This window comes from Poromitra crassiceps (assembly GCF_964638095.1).
Source record: "Poromitra crassiceps genome assembly, chromosome: 6".
NCBI classification, from domain to species: Eukaryota; Metazoa; Chordata; class Actinopteri; order Beryciformes; family Melamphaidae; genus Poromitra; species Poromitra crassiceps.
Window position 1 is genome coordinate 3,407,377 of NC_139627.1, and position 16,648 is coordinate 3,424,024.

The following is a 16,648-nucleotide window of genomic DNA, read 5'->3' on the forward strand; positions in this document are numbered from 1 at the left end:
CACAACAGACAACATTCCCTGTGTGAACAGCACAGACATGTTGCTACTCAGACAGAGAGAGAGAGAGAGAGAGACTGTGTATCCTTACAGTATATGTGCTGCCTGAGGGGGAACACACCGTTATTATGAGAAGGATTTGAGTTGACACAAGTCACAGTCGCTCCATCGCCGGTGTGGAGACGGAGGAGGCTAGATCGATGAATTATTCAAGCAGCCCGGCGCTGCTCGGTTCTGACGTCTTGTTGTGTCTTATGGGGAGGCGAGGCGAGCCGGCAACAACAAGCGGCACCTCCCCGTCGTCGTGACGACAGACAGCCCCCAGGATGGAGCATCCAAGGAAGCTGGATTTTCCCGAGGACAGGGCATCACTTCACAGAGCGGCAGAAGAATAATAGCTGCCTCTCAAAGTGACAGCATGGCTGCTGGTACACCATCACAGATCGCTGGTCCATCACTCCCCACACACAGGAATGACAAGTCGACCGCGCTGATAGCGAGGCAGCTCAGCCCGAGTAGGTGTTCCTCCTCCTCCTGCCTTAGCCCGGCTTTGATGTTATTATACCCTAACAGCGCACTATTCTGCTCCCACATTCACTACCTGCTGCTGGGGCGCTCTCGCTCTCGTCAACAACTGAACTGAGAAGATGGAAGGTTGTAGAATTGGAGCAGTAATCCTCTACGCATTTTGTCACACATTTCCCCCTCGTCAACCTAAAGTGATATTATTCAAGAGCGAAATGTAGGACAGGAAGTACGACCAAAATAAGAGGCACAAACATTCCCTCTGCCCAACTCAAACTATAAAAACAGAATATGGAGGTATAAAGTGTAGCCTATTAAAGATGTAGACCCTTTAAAACAGGATTAATTTGTCTCATGGCTGTTGAGATTTAGGCACAGGTTAAGAATTTCTACCGTCAATCCATTTACTACCAGCTGCTACTGTAATATCGTAGCCTAACAGTTAGAAATGTACAGAAATAAACGTTCAGTTCATCGATGTATCGCAAAGCATAAGAAAGGATCAAATCACATTATTGTGGTGTAACTTAGTCGTTTATTTTAATTCCACAAATTTTTCAAAAAAATTACAAAATACTCAAATGGAGAGAACACAGGACTCACAATTTTTCTTATTATGTCTACTTTTTGTTTACATTGTGTCATCCCCATGGCGACTACTAATATATACAATAAGCTTCAAGATACCAGTATATATATAAATCTTAGCAGTCAGAATTTACATTCTGCTATTGCCGCTTTGAAACAAGAAGCTAAACCGTTGACAACACTTAACATCAAAGGTTTCCGGAGACACAAAAGAGGGACTAAAAGGCGAGGGAATCGTCAGGAAACGAGGCAAAAGGAAGATGAGGAGTACATCAGAAGAGAGAGAGGAAGATGAGGAGTACATCAGAAGAGAGAGAGAGAGGAAGATGAGGAGTACATCAGAAGAGAGAGAGAGAGAGACAGGACTCGCTAGAAGAAGATGGCAGAGATGGAGTGACAGGTTCTCATCAGAGCTTGAAAGACTTTTCATTTCTAAGGGGGCATGACTGCGATTATATTTTCAAGCATTTAAAATGGATATCGTCAATTATAGTGCTCAAAGGGAGAAGATGATCACTTTCAAACTAAGTACAGCTTCTTTGTGTGGTGTAAAAAAAAAGAAAAAGAGAAAAAAAAGCTTTTTAAGTGTCCATGACAGTCAAAAGGGTCTTAGTGCCTGGAACAAATTAAGAACTCATCCTGTATCTCATGGCCACAGAACAAGGAAAGAAAAAAAGGCAAACGTGGGTGAATGTACAACTGGTATGACAGGTGAACACAACTTGTAACAGTCAGTGGCACACACACACACACACACAAACACACACACCGCCCCCTGGAGGAGAACCCAGGAGGCTGTGTGCACCCCTCAAGAAGCGAGGCAAAGGAGAACAATGTGTGTGTGTGTGTGTGGGGGGGGGGGGGGGGGGGGGGGGGGGAGGCATACACACACACACACACACACACACCATCATCATCATCATCATCATGGACCCTCCTCCACCTCCTGGTCATCTGGTCACGTTGTGTACGCAGGCCCCCTCTAGTGTCACAGTGAACATTATTACAGCCTGGCCTCCAGCCAGATACGAGCCCTGCCACAAACATGAATGACTCGACCAGGTCAAAGAAGGGCACACCACCACCACACATCTAGCACCGACACACAAACCACTCACGTGTTCCAACAATCCCTAAGTCCTATTAGGCTCCCAGTATTGTATCCAGACGTTTAAAAAAATGCAGTTCCCAATAATCGACCACAGAACTGGAATTAAAAGGACATGAAGCAATTTTTTTACATTTCTTCAGTTCTGCCAAATGTGTTTCTTTCTAATGTCAAAATGCTTAAAAATCCATCGTTAAAATCTCTCTAAAACAGTAATGAAATCTTTTTTTTTCATTTTTGTTGACTTAAATACTGATTTTAAGCAAAAAAGGATAAAACCAATTGGTGGAGCTCAAGGATACACTCTCAGTGCAAAATAATATATATATTTTTTTCTCATGGCTTTAGCGTGCGCTGCACAGAAGCCTCGGCGACGACCGCGTCACCTTTTCAAGTGTTTCAAATCATGAACTCAACTCGCGTTGAGTTTTTCAGACATTCCTGACAATCTGGTGCGTGTCGAAGGTGTGCGATGAATGGATGTGGGTGTGACAGCTTTATGCTTTACATACATAATGGATGCGAGACTAAATGTTAACACAGCGATGTCAGAGGAACGTCGGAGGAACGTCACCCCCTCAACCTCAACTCTCTCAGAAACCGCTGTCTGCTCATATAATGCCATGGTGCTCCCCTCTGAAACAAGGGATAATGCATCAAAAACAAATATCTTGGAGGTTGAAACGACTTGGAGTCCACACCTAGTAATAATAATAATAATAATTATAATAATAATTATATGTTTATATATACTATTTACAGACTCAAAAACGCCATGCTGTAGCTTTTTCTTAAAATTATGAAAAAACCTCCAACAATGTATTAAAATAAATGTTGAATTTTAAGATAGCACTTGTTATTTTTCCATAAACGGCCTGACCGGTCTTTTTTGTTTGATAAGCACAGTGTCTTGTTCTAGCACCTCTACAAAAACGTCAGGGGAAGCTGGTCATGCAGGAGTCTTGAGGACGTCGTCACTACTGGCTAAATATACCAAAGAAAGTCAATGTCTTGAAAAATCATAAAAAAAGAAAGTCCTCGACGGGAACAAAAACCAAATTATCAGAAGAGTTCTCAGATGATCCAAGTTGGCCTTTTTCCGTTCTTCCAAACTGAATGTGTTCAGAGGAAACTCTGCAAAGACTGTTCTGTTCTGTAACAACTTCCTGTGTCCTGCGTGTGTTTAGCTCCGCCTCCCGTGGCTGGTTACAGCTGCTTGTCGCTCTCCTTCTTCAGCCGGCTGAAACACAACAACGTCTAAGCGTCAATATCTGGAAGATCTTTTCGAAAACACAGGCATAAATAAGCCAGTCCCATTTTTTGTTTTCACCTTCACGCGTCTATTTGTTTGACCTCTCTGACCTGTAGTAGTCCTCCTGGCCAGGCAGCACCCCTCCGTGCATGTGGTGGTGCCCGTGGAGCCACTGCTGCTCCATGGCTAACCGCTGGAGCTCCGCTGACTGGGCGTGCATGGCCTGGAGCTGGTGGGCTGCAGACATCTGGGGCGGCAGACCTCCTTGTAGCTCCCGTGGGTATGGAGTACCTGGAGAGAAGACAGACACACACACACACACACACACACACACACACACACACACACAGACACACACACACACGAGATTTGATGAGACGATGGCAGAGCCTTTCATATCCAAAAGGATTAAAGTGATAAATTAGCTGTGATAATAATGTCAATAAGAGATTAGGACTGATAAATTGGCTGCGATATTAATGTTAATGAGAGTTGATATTGGCGGAGAAACTTACCAAAGACTGGGTGGCGCAGCATCTCGTGTTCATGCTGGCCGAGGAGCGCGTTGGGGATGGCGCCGGGCGGGTAAGGGAAGCGCGCCAGGTGCGGCCCGCCTGCCAGGGGATCTACTAACGGATGGCCCCCAGAACCTGGGGGACACACAAGACATTCACCGCCACCTTCTGGCGTGTCAGTATTTTAGGGTCAAGGGCACACTCATCAACAGATAATGTATCGCAGACATTGCACGCCGCAGCAGTTGGGCGATACAGAGCTTAATATAATGTTACTTCTCTCAAGGTTGTCTGAAAGTTTCAAGAGCAAAAATACCAAGTAAAACGTTTCATTATAAAATTAGATCTCCACCCTCTTCAATGACAAACTGACTGGCAAAAACGGTTGCTAGCAAGAAAATATAATTTGAGTCAATGTCATTGTTTGTGTTTTTTCCAATATTGAGCAATGAACATCAGAATATTTATTGATGTCAAAATCAATATACATTTTGGAATCCAGCTCTTCAAACTCCTCTCCAAGCATTCCTTATTCATTGGCTGGTAACAGTATCCACATCTTCACAACATCTACAATGTTGATGTATACAAGCAGGGCCTTCGCTCACCTTGGTGCAGGGGGTCTTGCTGGTGCAGGTGGAGGTGTGAGTGGATGTGGGAGTGCTGGTGGTGGTGCGGCGTCACGTTGAACATCTGTAGGCGGGCGATGGGGTCGTTGGCCACCTGGGCCATCCTCTCGGCGTGGAGCCTCTCCGCGGCCAGCCTCTCCGGGTAGCTCATCTCCGCCCGCAGCTGAGGCCCGGCGGCCAGCGCCAGCCGCTCGCGCTCTAAAGGGTTCAGGCCCGGGTGGAACGAGGCGAACGGGTGCGGGCCGGCCATGGCGGGCAACGTGATGGCCCCGTGCCGGGCAAAGTGCTCCATGGGGTTGGTGGAGGGGTGCATACTGTCCAGCTCGGGAGGCTTCATCTCGAAGCCGGGTTTCATCCTCTCCCGCAGCTCCCGCTCGCGCATCTCCCTCTCGCGCATCTCCCGCTCGCGCAGCTCACGCTCCCGCATGCCCGGGTCAGCGTTGTACATGTGATAGGCCAGCAGGGGGTCGTTGGGGTTGAGGGAGACGAAGAAGGGGTGATTGCGATTGTTCGGGGACATGACGTGGGGGCGGGCGTACTCGCTGAGGGTGCGCAGGGCGGGCGTGTCGGGGCCGATGTAAGGAGGCACGGCTGCGATGGTGGTTTGAGGGCCGTCGTATTGTTGCCGCATGTGGGCGTGGCTGGCCATCTGGGCCTCACACATTCTGCCCTCATGTGATGAACTGGCCTTCTGTGAGGAGAGAGAGACCATGTTTAGTAACACATTCTGAAGAACCCATTTTAACCAGCAGGTAAAGAGAGAGAAACTCAACTCACCGCAGCTCTCTCCATCTCCTTTTCTCGTTCCCGCTCTCGTTCTCTCTCTTTCTCCCTCTCTCTCTCCCTCTCCTTCTCCTCCCGGGCTTTCTGTTCTACCTCTCGCTTGGCCTTCTCCACAGCCTCCTCTCGCTTCTTCGCCAATTTGGAAGAAGCCAGCGGGGTGAAGCAGAAGTCTGTCCGGGCACACGAGTTGTAGCCTCGGTCCAGGCACTTGTAGAACCTACGGTTGAGTTGGAGGAAGAAGATGTATTACCATCAACATTTACTCAACACAACATTCTGAGTAGAGCTGCATTGTTTAATCGATTAGTCTATATATCTACTATAACTATTTTGATAATCGATTCATCGTTTTGAGTACAGTTTTAAGAGAAAGGGTCTAAATTCTCTGATTCCAGCTTCTTAAATGTGAATATTTTCTGGTTTCTTTACTCCTGTATGACAGTGAACTGATATTATCTTTGAGTTGTGGACAAAACAAGACATTTGAGGGGGTCGTCTTTAGGGCTGTGAATCTTCACTGGCCTCCCGATTCGATTAGATTACGATTCATCTGTCAACGATTCGATTCGATTCGATTAAACGATGCATCACGATGCATCGCGATGCATCTTAAATCGATGCATCACTTTTTCCGCAATACATGATTTATTTTTTCTCACTTTCTTTTTTCTCACTGTGTGGCTACTTTTAAAATAAAAGTGCATTTGGAATTGCATTGTATTATGATCCATAATTAAAATAAACAACTGCATGTACTAGGGATGGGCATTTCTAGCAAAAACACTATTCGAAATTCGCTGGCCAAATTCGAATTTAATTCGAAATTCGAAAATAAAAATAAAAATGTAAAAAAAATTAAAAATGTTTTTTTTTTTTTTTTTTTGTGAGTGAAATGTTGCATTGTCTCCCCTGATTCTAAGTCTACGGCTTTATTAATTAATATAAAAAGCTTCTGCTGTGGATTTTTAGCTCAAACAAGCATTGCACCACTGAAGTAAAGAACATGTTACATGACATTGACATTTTCGAAAATAAAAAACAGTTTTGACAATCATGAGTGGTTCATTAAATATTTAGTAGGCTCAGGTCTGAGAGCCAAAGGGGTGCCAAAGTCACCCCCTCTCCCTCTTCATGGGATTTCATCCGCCATTCATTTTTCCATAAACCTTGCTTAAAATGCTTATAAAAATTGTTTTACTTGCTCAAACCAAGCGATTTGACTATACTTAGAATCAGGGGAGACAATGCAACATTTCACTCAAAAAAAAATTTTTTTTTTTTTTTTTTTTGAATTTCGAATTTCAATAATAAAAGTCGACCTTGATAATAACAACGATTATTCGAAAATTCGATGCCCATCCCTAGCATGTACTTACATTCTATTTTATTTGATTATAAAAAAATAAAAAAAAAGTTTTTTTTTTTTTTTAATAATCGATTTTTGATATTTGTTAATCGATGCAGAATCGTGCACGTCCGCATCGCGATGCATCGTATAATCGATTATTTTTGACACCCCTAGTCGTCTTGGGCTTTGGGAAACACTGATCGTCATTTGCTACCATTTTATAGACCAAACAACTAATCGATTAATCGAGAAAATAATCGACAGATTAATCGATTATGAAAATAATCGTTAGTTGCAGCCCTAATTCTGAGTTGAATTTCAGTTAATACATGAATACTTATTACATATGGACAGAACATACAGACAGAACATACTAGAGAGCAGAGACAAGCAAACCCTGCCTCATCCTGCATCTCCAGTAGCAGGATAATGTTCTGTTAGATGAAAGATAGATGGCCTGAGCCACATTAGGCCGATGGCGTCACTCAAAAGGAAACAAACTCCCTTGGCATTCACTTTTGCCGCTGTGATGACTCTGTATTAAGAAGCTCATTGCTATTCATTGGCAGTCTGAGAGCCACTTAAGCACAAGGCAACTCAAGATCCTCATATTCAGATGGCTCAGTTCAGTTCACTCCCATCTCACTGTCATTCATCTCCCTGCTCTCCATCCTGCATCGTTCGCTGAGGACATTCAATTTGCTGCGTAAATCAAAGCCTAAAGACACAGACTCTTTGTTCTGGAGATGTTTGAGAGCTGATCAGCTTCCCAGACAAGAGAGGCAGCAGCTCTCCAGACTGTTGACAAACAACAGCTTGGGCAGGGTTTGTTTTTTTACAGCTTGTGTGTGGGTGGGTGTTGGGGGGGGGGCAGACATACCGTGCTGATTGGCTGGCGTGGCTGGGCGTATTGACGACGGTGGGCTCGGGGGAGGGGCTTCTCTGCGGAGGAGGCGGGCTCTCTGGCTCTTCCGTCTCGTCCAGAGGCTCCTCCTTGATGTGTACAGGCGGGAGTGCAGGGCCCGAGCCGGTACAGGAGACGGAGGCAGGGAGTGGCATGGAGATGGAGGAGGAAGAGGAGGAGGAGGAGGAGGAGGATGGAGGCTGTAAACCCGGCATGGAGTTGGATGAAGACGGAGGGGGGCCGCTCGGAGGTAGAACGCTGTTGAAATGATGCGGGGGGAACTGTGGCGGCTGTGGCTGTGGCCCGCTGGGGTGCGAGGCTGCAGAGGAAGAGGAGGAGGAGGAGGAAGAGGGGGGCAGAGGGGGCGGAGCCGGCGGAGGCTGGTGACTGACTGAGGGCGGGAGGCTTTGGGACTGGGTGAGGACTGGAGGCTGGGCCGGGGGAGGCTGGAGCTGCTGCCCCTGAGGCATGAGCTGGAGGGGAGGCGGGTGCGCCGACGGAGGATGGTGGCTGGATAGTGAACTGAGGGGCTTGAGAGCGGGCGGCGGGGGCAGGTTGGAGGGCATCTGAGGGAAGGGAGGCGCCGACAGGTGGGGCGGGTGTTTGTGGGACTGCGGGTTGGACATTTGGGGGATGGGCGTGGTGGGCGGGGGCTTGATGTGAGACATGGACATGGGGGCGGGGGGCAGGGGCTGCGCTCGGGGAGGCGGGCATAAAGAACTCTGGCCGCTGGACGAATGGGAGTGGGAGGGAGGCGTGTGCGGTCTCTGCTGTGGCGGGCCAGAGAGCAGCGACGAGGGCGGGACCTGAGACTGCTGCCCCCCGGGGAAGCCCTGAGGGGGCATGCAGTGGGGGTGGGGCATGTGTGACGGGCCCGCCTGCAGGGGGTGTGGCATGGGAGGCATGGGGCCGTGATGCGAGCCGGGTAACGACTGGGGCGGGAGCGGCGGGGGGCCGGGAGGCGGAGCCTGAGTCATCATCGGCGAGTGCGGAGAGGGGAGCCTCTGCGGGTGGAGGGACGGCCCCGACTGGATCAGAGACATGGGGCCGGCCTGGGGCAGAGGCTGGGGAGGTAGAGAGGCTGTGGGGGAGAGCTGTGGGGGTAGTGAGGGGGCCGACGTGGCGGGTGGAGCGGGGCCCGTGGAGGAGGAGGAGGTGCCTGGCTGACACTGGATGACCGGCGGGTGCTGCTGGCCCTGCAGGAGCTGCTGCTGCTGCTGGGCAGACGAGTCCGAGTCGCTCTCGTTGTCCCGGGGGCTGGGGATGCTGGGCGAGGAGCTGCGGTTATCCTGGTCAATGTCCTTAGGGTCACTGCTCAGCTCCTCGTTGATGCTGCGTCCGTCAGAGCTCTCGCCCTCCCCCTCGCATTCTGAGGGCGAGTCCGGCCGACTCAGCTCCTGAGGAGACGGAGAGAAGGGAGAAGTGTGAGCATCATATGAGCCCCTCCAGAGGCACTACTGCAGAAGCACAAGGAGAAGCTAAATAGTACTAGAAGCTTACTTGTGTCTTGGACTTCTTGGCGCTCGCCCTCTCGGGCTCCTCGGTGTCCGACGCGCCCTTCTCTCGCGGCCGTTTGGCACTCTTCATAGGTGAAGGAGCCTCCTCCTTGATCTTCTGTGTGGACAAAGCAGACGAGATATCAGGGTCTATTTGACTGAGCCGACACAGATCATCATACATGTATCATAAAACAAAGCTCCCAGCAGCCTCTGCTGTAGCCGTGTGTACCTTGCTGGGCTTCTTCATGGAGTCTGTCTTGCTGTCAGTGCTGTCAGTGCTCGCTGCGCTGGGGGAGGTGCGTCCACTGGAACGCAGGTCCTCGTTGGTGGGCGAGGCTCGCCCATCGGGACTGGCTGTCTGCTTCTTACGACCACTACGTAGCGTCGACATCTGTTGACAACAAATACAACCGGCACAAGTCACAACCAACTTAAGCCTCCACATGGTGGAATAGCATAATCATGTTCATTTTCAAACTTGTAATTTTGTAACTAATACTTTATGTGAAACCAAATCTATGAAACAATGCATTGTTTAATTGTACTTGTGCTACTTGACTAGTGATAGTTATTGCTTGATGGATGCCTGCTTTTGTAGTCTGCCTCATGGCTCTAGATCAGTGGTTCCCAAACTTATTTGTTGTTGCTTCAGTACCCACTTTCCCTGATTTCTCAATCCAAGTACCCCCTTAACCCAACTACATGTTGCTTAGAAAACTATCGCATATATGATGCAATGAATGAATCATAACCCACCTTTTGAAGAATATAACATTACAAAATAAGAAATGGAGTGAAAGAGTTGCAATTGGTGCCTCCTGAGCACATTTATTTTAACAGTTAATTTATATTCATGATGTATTCTTACATTTTTTACATATTCCCCTTTCTCTCAAGTACCCCTTGTAGTACCTCTATGTACCCCTAGGGGTACGCGTAGCCCAGTTTGGGAAGCACTGCTCTAGGGAGAACTCTGATGACTATGGCAGGTGAAGGTGTAAACAGAGGGCTAGATGAGGAGCAGCATGAGTGTGTGTGTGTGTGCGTGTGTGTGCGTGTGCGTGTGTGTGTGTGTGTGTGTGTGCGCACCGAGCCTCGGTTCCGTCTGGTCCTCATGCTATGCTTCCCGCTGAGTCCATCCTCTTCCTCTTTGACAGGTTTGAACATAAATGGCGGCGGGTCCACGGGCTTCTCGATGGGGGGCAGCTCACCGTACTTCTTGAAGTGAATGCGGCAGTCTGTGCACAGCAAGATGTTCTCCCGGCCCCCGTGGTGCCAGTCCTTGGAGGCTGAGGAAAGAAATTTACACTTATCAAATAACACACTCGCACAGGCGCTAAGAAATACAAACAATTCAGAGAAGTTATGATGATGAAATAACACACTCGCACAGGCGCTAAGAAATACAAACAATTCAGAGAAGTTATGATGATGAAATAACACACTCGCACAGGCGCTAAGAAATACAAACAATACAGAGAAATTATGATGAAATAACACACTCGCACGGGCGCTAAGAAATACAAACAATGCAAAGAAATTATTTCACGACCACAGCAGAACTGTAGCTCCAGAGAATGTGCGTCACTAATTTTGTAAATCGACACCCAATAGATGTTTGTATTATCGTCCATGATTGAACTGAATCTAAGCCCTCGTTCACACAGGACGCTGAACGTAAGTAGAGCTGAAGCTTGATGCAGCACAAGCTGAACTGACGCCTAACCGTTCACACAAGAAGCCTTCTCTTTTCCTCTCAGCGCCTCCTCGGCGCGCCTTGAACCCGCCCACAACTCCCATTGACTTCATGCCCTGGCAGCTTCAAGCTTCACGCGTCAGGCTTGGAAAATCGGCGTGAATCCTGAACGATCGCTTGAGCAAGGCGTGAGCGTGGCTTTGGCGTGGCTTCGGCGTGACACGCGCGCGGGTGGTGTGAACGGCCTCGCCTGTTAACAAGGACGCCTAAATGAAACTTGTGGGTTCAGCGTAGGTTGAGCGTTGCTTCGGCCTATAGTGTGAACGGGGGCTAAGATAACCGCTAACAACAGTATATCAGCAGATAAACACCAACTATGTCCTCCTAAATACTGGCTTAATTCAAACTCTCACATATGAATACCAGTGGGGCCTATATGGGTTAACACTACACTAAACAGCCAGTTATCAGCCGCTCTTGTTGTGGTGGCAGTCATGTGACGTGTGGTCAGATGGGAGGTTGGCAGTCATGTGACGTGTGGTCACATGGGAGGTTGGCACAGTCATGTGACGTGTGGTCACATGGGAGGTTGGCACAGTCATGTGACGTGTGGTCAGATGGGAGGTTGGCACAGTCATGTGACGTGTGGTCAGATGGGAGGTTGGCACAGTCATGTGACATGGGGTCCGATGGGAGGTTGGCACAGTCATGTGACGTGTGGTCACATGGGAGGTTGGCACAGTCATGTGACGTGTGGTCACATGGGAGGTTGGCACAGTCATGTGACGTGTGGTCAGATGGGAGGTTGGCACAGTCATGTGACGTGTGGTCACATGGGAGGTTGGCACAGTCATGTGACGTGTGGTCACATGGGAGGTTGGCACAGTCATGTGACGTGTGGTCAGATGGGAGGTTGGCACAGTCATGTGACGTGTGGTCAGATGGGAGGTTGGCACAGTCATGTGACGTGTGGTCAGATGGGAGGTTGGCACAGTCATGTGACGTGTGGTCAGATGGGAGGTTAGCACAGTCATGTGACGTGTGGTCACATGGGAGGTTGGCACAGTCGTGTGACGTGTGGTCACATGGGAGGTTGGCACAGTCATGTGACGTGTGGTCACATGGGAGGTTGGCACAGTCATGTGACGTGTGGTCACATGGGAGGTTGGCACAGTCATGTGACGTGTGGTCAGATGGGAGGTTGGCACAGTCATGTGACATGGGGTCCGATGGGAGGTTGGCACAGTCATGTGACGTGTGGTCACATGGGAGGTTGGCACAGTCATGTGACGTGTGGTCAGATGGGAGGTTGGCACAGTCATGTGACGTGTGGTCACATGGGAGGGTGGCACAGTCATGTGACGTGTGGTCACATGGGAGGTTGGCACAGTCATGTGACGTGTGGTCACATGGGAGGTTGGCACAGTCATGTGACGTGTGGTCACATGGGAGGTTGGCACAGTCGTGTGACGTGTGGTCACATGGGAGGTTGGCACAGTCATGTGACGTGTGGTCAGATGGGAGGTTGGCACAGTCATGTGACGTGTGGTCAGATGGGAGGTTGGCACAGTCATGTGACGTGTGGTCACATGGGAGGTTGGCACAGTCATGTGACGTGTGGTCACATGGGAGGTTGGCACAGTCATGTGACGTGTGGTCACATGGGAGGTTGGCACAGTCGTGTGACGTGTGGTCACATGGGAGGTTGGCACAGTCATGTGACGTGTGGTCACATGGGAGGTTGGCACAGTCATGTGACGTGTGGTCACATGGGAGGGTGGCACAGTCATGTGACGTGTGGTCAGATGGGAGGGTGGCACAGTCATGTGACGTGTGGTCAGATGGGAGGTTGGCACAGTCATGTGACGTGTGGTCACATGGGAGGTTGGCACAGTCATGTGACGTGTGGTCACATGGGAGGTTGGCACAGTCATGTGGGCTCATGTCTGATTTGATCAAATGAGTTGTGACATCCTCTGACGCCCATCTGTCACAGCGCCGGGTGGTGGCGGGTTCGCACCGATCACAATCATAGTCATGTGACATCGAACCGCCTGTGTGTGTGTGTGTGTGTGTGTGTGTGTACGTGCGTGTGTGTGTGTGTGTAGAGGGAACGGGGAAAGGCTGTCTTACTGGTGGTAAAGCAGTGGCGGCAGGCGTAGCCCTTCAGCTCCTGCTCGCTGTCTTCACTGTCAAAGTCATCTTCACTGGCTGAGCTGAGGTCCACTGGAGGACAGCGAGAGAGAAAACACACTGAAGAAGGCATCTCGCTTCACCAACACCAACAACACAAAATATTCCAAGTCACGTCTCTCCCTGCCCGCTCGCAGCGGGGTCAAGGGGTCACGGATACTTACAGAACTCGCTGGAGGGCGGGCGCGAGGGCGTGTTGACGGGCGTGGAGGCGGTCCGTGTTTTGATGCGTCGGAAGACGGGCTGGCGGCGGTGTCTGCGGTGCGCTCGTGAACTGGCCGCCTCGGGGGTCTTCTTCCAATAGTAGTAGAAGGTAATTAGTTCACCCTGCAATGAAACACAGAACGAATGCTGTTGAACAGGCAAAAGAACACGGGAGTATTATTTAACACGGCAGTGTGCAGTACGCACTGAGGCCACACATGGAATGTGTAACGAGGAGGGAGAAGACATTCTGTGCACAAAGAAAGAGCGAGAAAATTATAAACTGCTGAAGGAGTGAACTTTAACATAAGGTCCATTAAAAGAAAAAAGAAAGAAAAAGGAAGTTAGGTTGCACAAAATATGCGGAAACACTCATTAGCAGTCGGCACAGTATCTCACAAAGAAAAGGCCAGAGAGTGGGTCAACTCCATGCCAGGTTTTGTAGCCGGCTGTGGGGCGTGTTTGTGTGCTGCGGCCGTGTCTGTCCCAGGATTAGGGCGAGCAGGCTCAGTGAATGCGGGGGTATTAGGATCAGTGCGTCGGGGGGCTGCCTGGGTGGCAGCAGCTTGAATGGGAACAAAAGAACATGTCGGTGGAGAGCTCTGGCGCTACAAATAGGGAGTGAAATGGCTCCTCGCCCCTCCGCTGGAAGAGTCAATTGAACTTTAATCAAACATTCAGAGGGGCGCGTTCGCTCTGCCGGCGAGAACCCAGGCAGCACAAAAGGGCCAGGGGGGAAATCAATACCCCAACTGAAACATTAACACATGCAAGCATGGATCACAAGAACACTTTGCTCAGGCAGCCTGTGCAAATTAACTGCCGCTTTCCGGCCACACTCACAATAATACACAAGGCCTTGGTAAGGAAATAGGCGACAGGGAGTCAGGGACAATTATGTCGTTTCCTGTCGGGGGGGTTTTGACTTCCTCTCCCTCGCTGTGAACTCTCACTTGTTAGCGCCGTCTTCCAGCCGGCTCGACGAGCGATTCGTGACGGGGCGAGTGTGATTGGTCGGTGAGGTGTGTGACGGCCGAGTGTGATTGGTCGGCGAGGTGTGTGAAGGGCGAGTGTGATTGGTCGGCGAGGTGTGTGATGGGCGAGTGCGATTGGTCGGTGAGGTGAGTGAAGGGCGAGTGTGATTGGTCGGCGAGGTGTGTGATGGGCGAGTGCGATTGGTCGGTGAGGTGAGTGAAGGGCGAGTGTGATTGGTCGGCGAGGTGTGTGACGGGCGAGTGTGATTGGTCGGCGAGGTGTGTGACGGGCGAGTGCGATTGGTCGGTGAGGTGTAAGTCACCTGTAATCTTTAAAGCCCAGAGGACACTCATCTACTATCTAAGGTCTGTTAAACTGCTGTCCGACAAAGCTCAGAGGCTTTAATGGCTATTGATTCCTTTTCCTTCCCCGCTTCAGCTGGGAAACTTGACATAAATTAGTCAGTACAAACGACACAAACTAACACACGGCACTCTGAAACGTGTTAACAGCTTTGCAGCAAGCAGCTTAACATCTGCTATCAAATATTATCTGAAGGGTAGAACGGCAGGAGAGGTTTTGATGAAATCTTAAGATGGCTATAACAGGCTGCTCACTCTGAACACAACGGGCCACATTGCAAGAACATTTTCATATTCTTATATGAATTTGCTGGTGCTATTTTTGTGAGGTGGACTCTGTGTAAACATGATGAATTCCACCTGCTCTAAATTAACGCACTTTCACGAGAATTGTGAATTCGCATAATCAACACCCCCCAATAATGCCATATAAGGTTAGGCGTCTGGCCCATATGACGAAGGAGAAGTCTACCAGCTCTGAGATTGAAGTCCTACTATCAGAAATAAGTCACCCAAAGCATATCATTATTTATTTTACCTTTATTTTACCAGGTAGTCACTTGAGATCAAAGATCTCTTTTACTTTTATCATATTTAATATAATTCAAAGGCCCTGCTACAGCCAAGGAATGGGAATGAATAAGTGATGCTACAGTGTTGTCTCTGTGCGTTCTCTTACTAAAGATGATAGATTCATACTAAAAACACCACAACAAAGCTAGAATTTTTTATAGGAATATTATAGTGATGCTAGGCTAAAGTAGACAAAAATACCATTAGATACGGTCACTTTAAACTAACTATTGAGTACCACAGACACTCTTATAGGACTAAAGTGACTTGTCATTAGGACACTGTTACAGACAAAAATAAATTGTTATAGAGACAGTATTGTAGTAATGTAGTTGTACATTTTTACCTAAGAGAAAATTGTAAATACGCGAACATTGGTGAATGCTGCAAGTTCTGTTAAATCGCTCGTACGAGTGACGGACAATTCTGTTCGTACGAGTGCGTCTTGCATGAGGGTGAGGCCCAATGTCGTTCTGACTATATATTATATATTATAATATATATATTATAGATTATACGGTATTCACTTTTTAGTTCTTATCTGGGCAAATGCAAGACTATCTCAGGCCCGTTGGTTCCACCATGTTTACTGTGGGATCACATGGTTGCTCCTTCATGGCTTCAACAAGCCTTGTGACTATATGACATTAAAGTAGAAGATGAGTGTTTCTCAATGACTGCTTTGAGTGGCAGAAGCAGCTCAGCTCAGTGGGCTCAGGCTGTGCCAAAGCTGTTACAGCAGCATCAAACTGTCCAAAACCCCCCTCGCTTCCTCGCTTGTGCTCCGTTCTCAGAGGGAAAGTCTTCTGCAGTTGAGCACATCTGGATTAGTGGGATGGATTCCACATGCCTCGCTGAGTGGGAGCTCAGCAGAGACAAATCACCACAAGGATTCAGAACACCAAGGCCAGCGAGATGAAGAGGGAACGGTGCAGCAGCACCTTCTAGTACGTGTGGGACAACATGTACGGCACTTGCAACAACCTTTACAAATGCGCACATGGTGAGAGCAAAGCAGCAAATTCACCATTTTCCCCCTCTGTAAAAGCTACTTGGACTCTATTATATTACCACGGGTTTTGTGCATCTACTTCAGCTGGTACAGAAGCTTCATCTACTTCAGCTGGTACAGAAGCTTCATCTACTTCAGCTGGTACAGAAGCTTCATCTACTTCAGCTGGTACAGAACCTTCATCTACTTCAGCTGGTACAGAAGCTTCATCTACTTCAGCTGGTACAGAACCTTCATCTACTTCAGCTGGTACAGAACCTTCATCTACTTCAGCTGGTACAGAACCTTCATCTACTTCAGCTGGTACAGAACCTTCATCTACTTCCGCTGGTACAGAACCTTCAACTACTTCAGCTGGTACAGAACCTTCATCTACTTCAGCTGGTACAGAAGCTTCATCTACTTCAGCTGGTACAGAACCTTCATCTACTTCAGCTGGTACAGAAACCTTCTGGTTGTTTTCTGAGTCTGTCTGCCTCCACTTC

The 16,648-nt window shown here is 48.8% G+C and overlaps 1 protein-coding gene across 3 annotated transcripts in view; it reads right to left on the reverse strand.

The window, feature by feature from the left end:
* Nucleotides 1–1,050: 1,050 nt before the first annotated feature.
* rerea (arginine-glutamic acid dipeptide (RE) repeats a) overlaps nt 1,051–16,648 on the reverse strand; it is a 51,419-nt gene continuing 35,821 nt past the window's right edge. For 2 of the 3 annotated variants that reach the window (XM_083639449.1, XM_083639451.1), the window contains 11 exons: nt 13,202–13,364; nt 12,978–13,070; nt 10,238–10,437; nt 9,378–9,539; nt 9,150–9,263; nt 7,626–9,046; nt 5,392–5,614; nt 4,594–5,305; nt 3,986–4,150; nt 3,581–3,761; nt 1,051–3,458 (listed from right to left, as the gene is read on the reverse strand). In XM_083639449.1, the coding sequence (XP_083495575.1) occupies nt 3,425–3,458; nt 3,581–3,761; nt 3,986–4,150; nt 4,594–5,305; nt 5,392–5,614; nt 7,626–9,046; nt 9,150–9,263; nt 9,378–9,539; nt 10,238–10,437; nt 12,978–13,070; nt 13,202–13,364 (3,468 nt within the window). In that variant the 3' untranslated portion in view covers nt 1,051–3,424. Of the gene's footprint in view, nt 3,459–3,548; nt 3,762–3,985; nt 4,151–4,593; nt 5,306–5,391; nt 5,615–7,625; nt 9,047–9,149; nt 9,264–9,377; nt 9,540–10,237; nt 10,438–12,977; nt 13,071–13,201; nt 13,365–16,648 lie in introns of all 3 variants that reach the window. The other variant, XM_083639450.1, reaches the window with a different exon arrangement.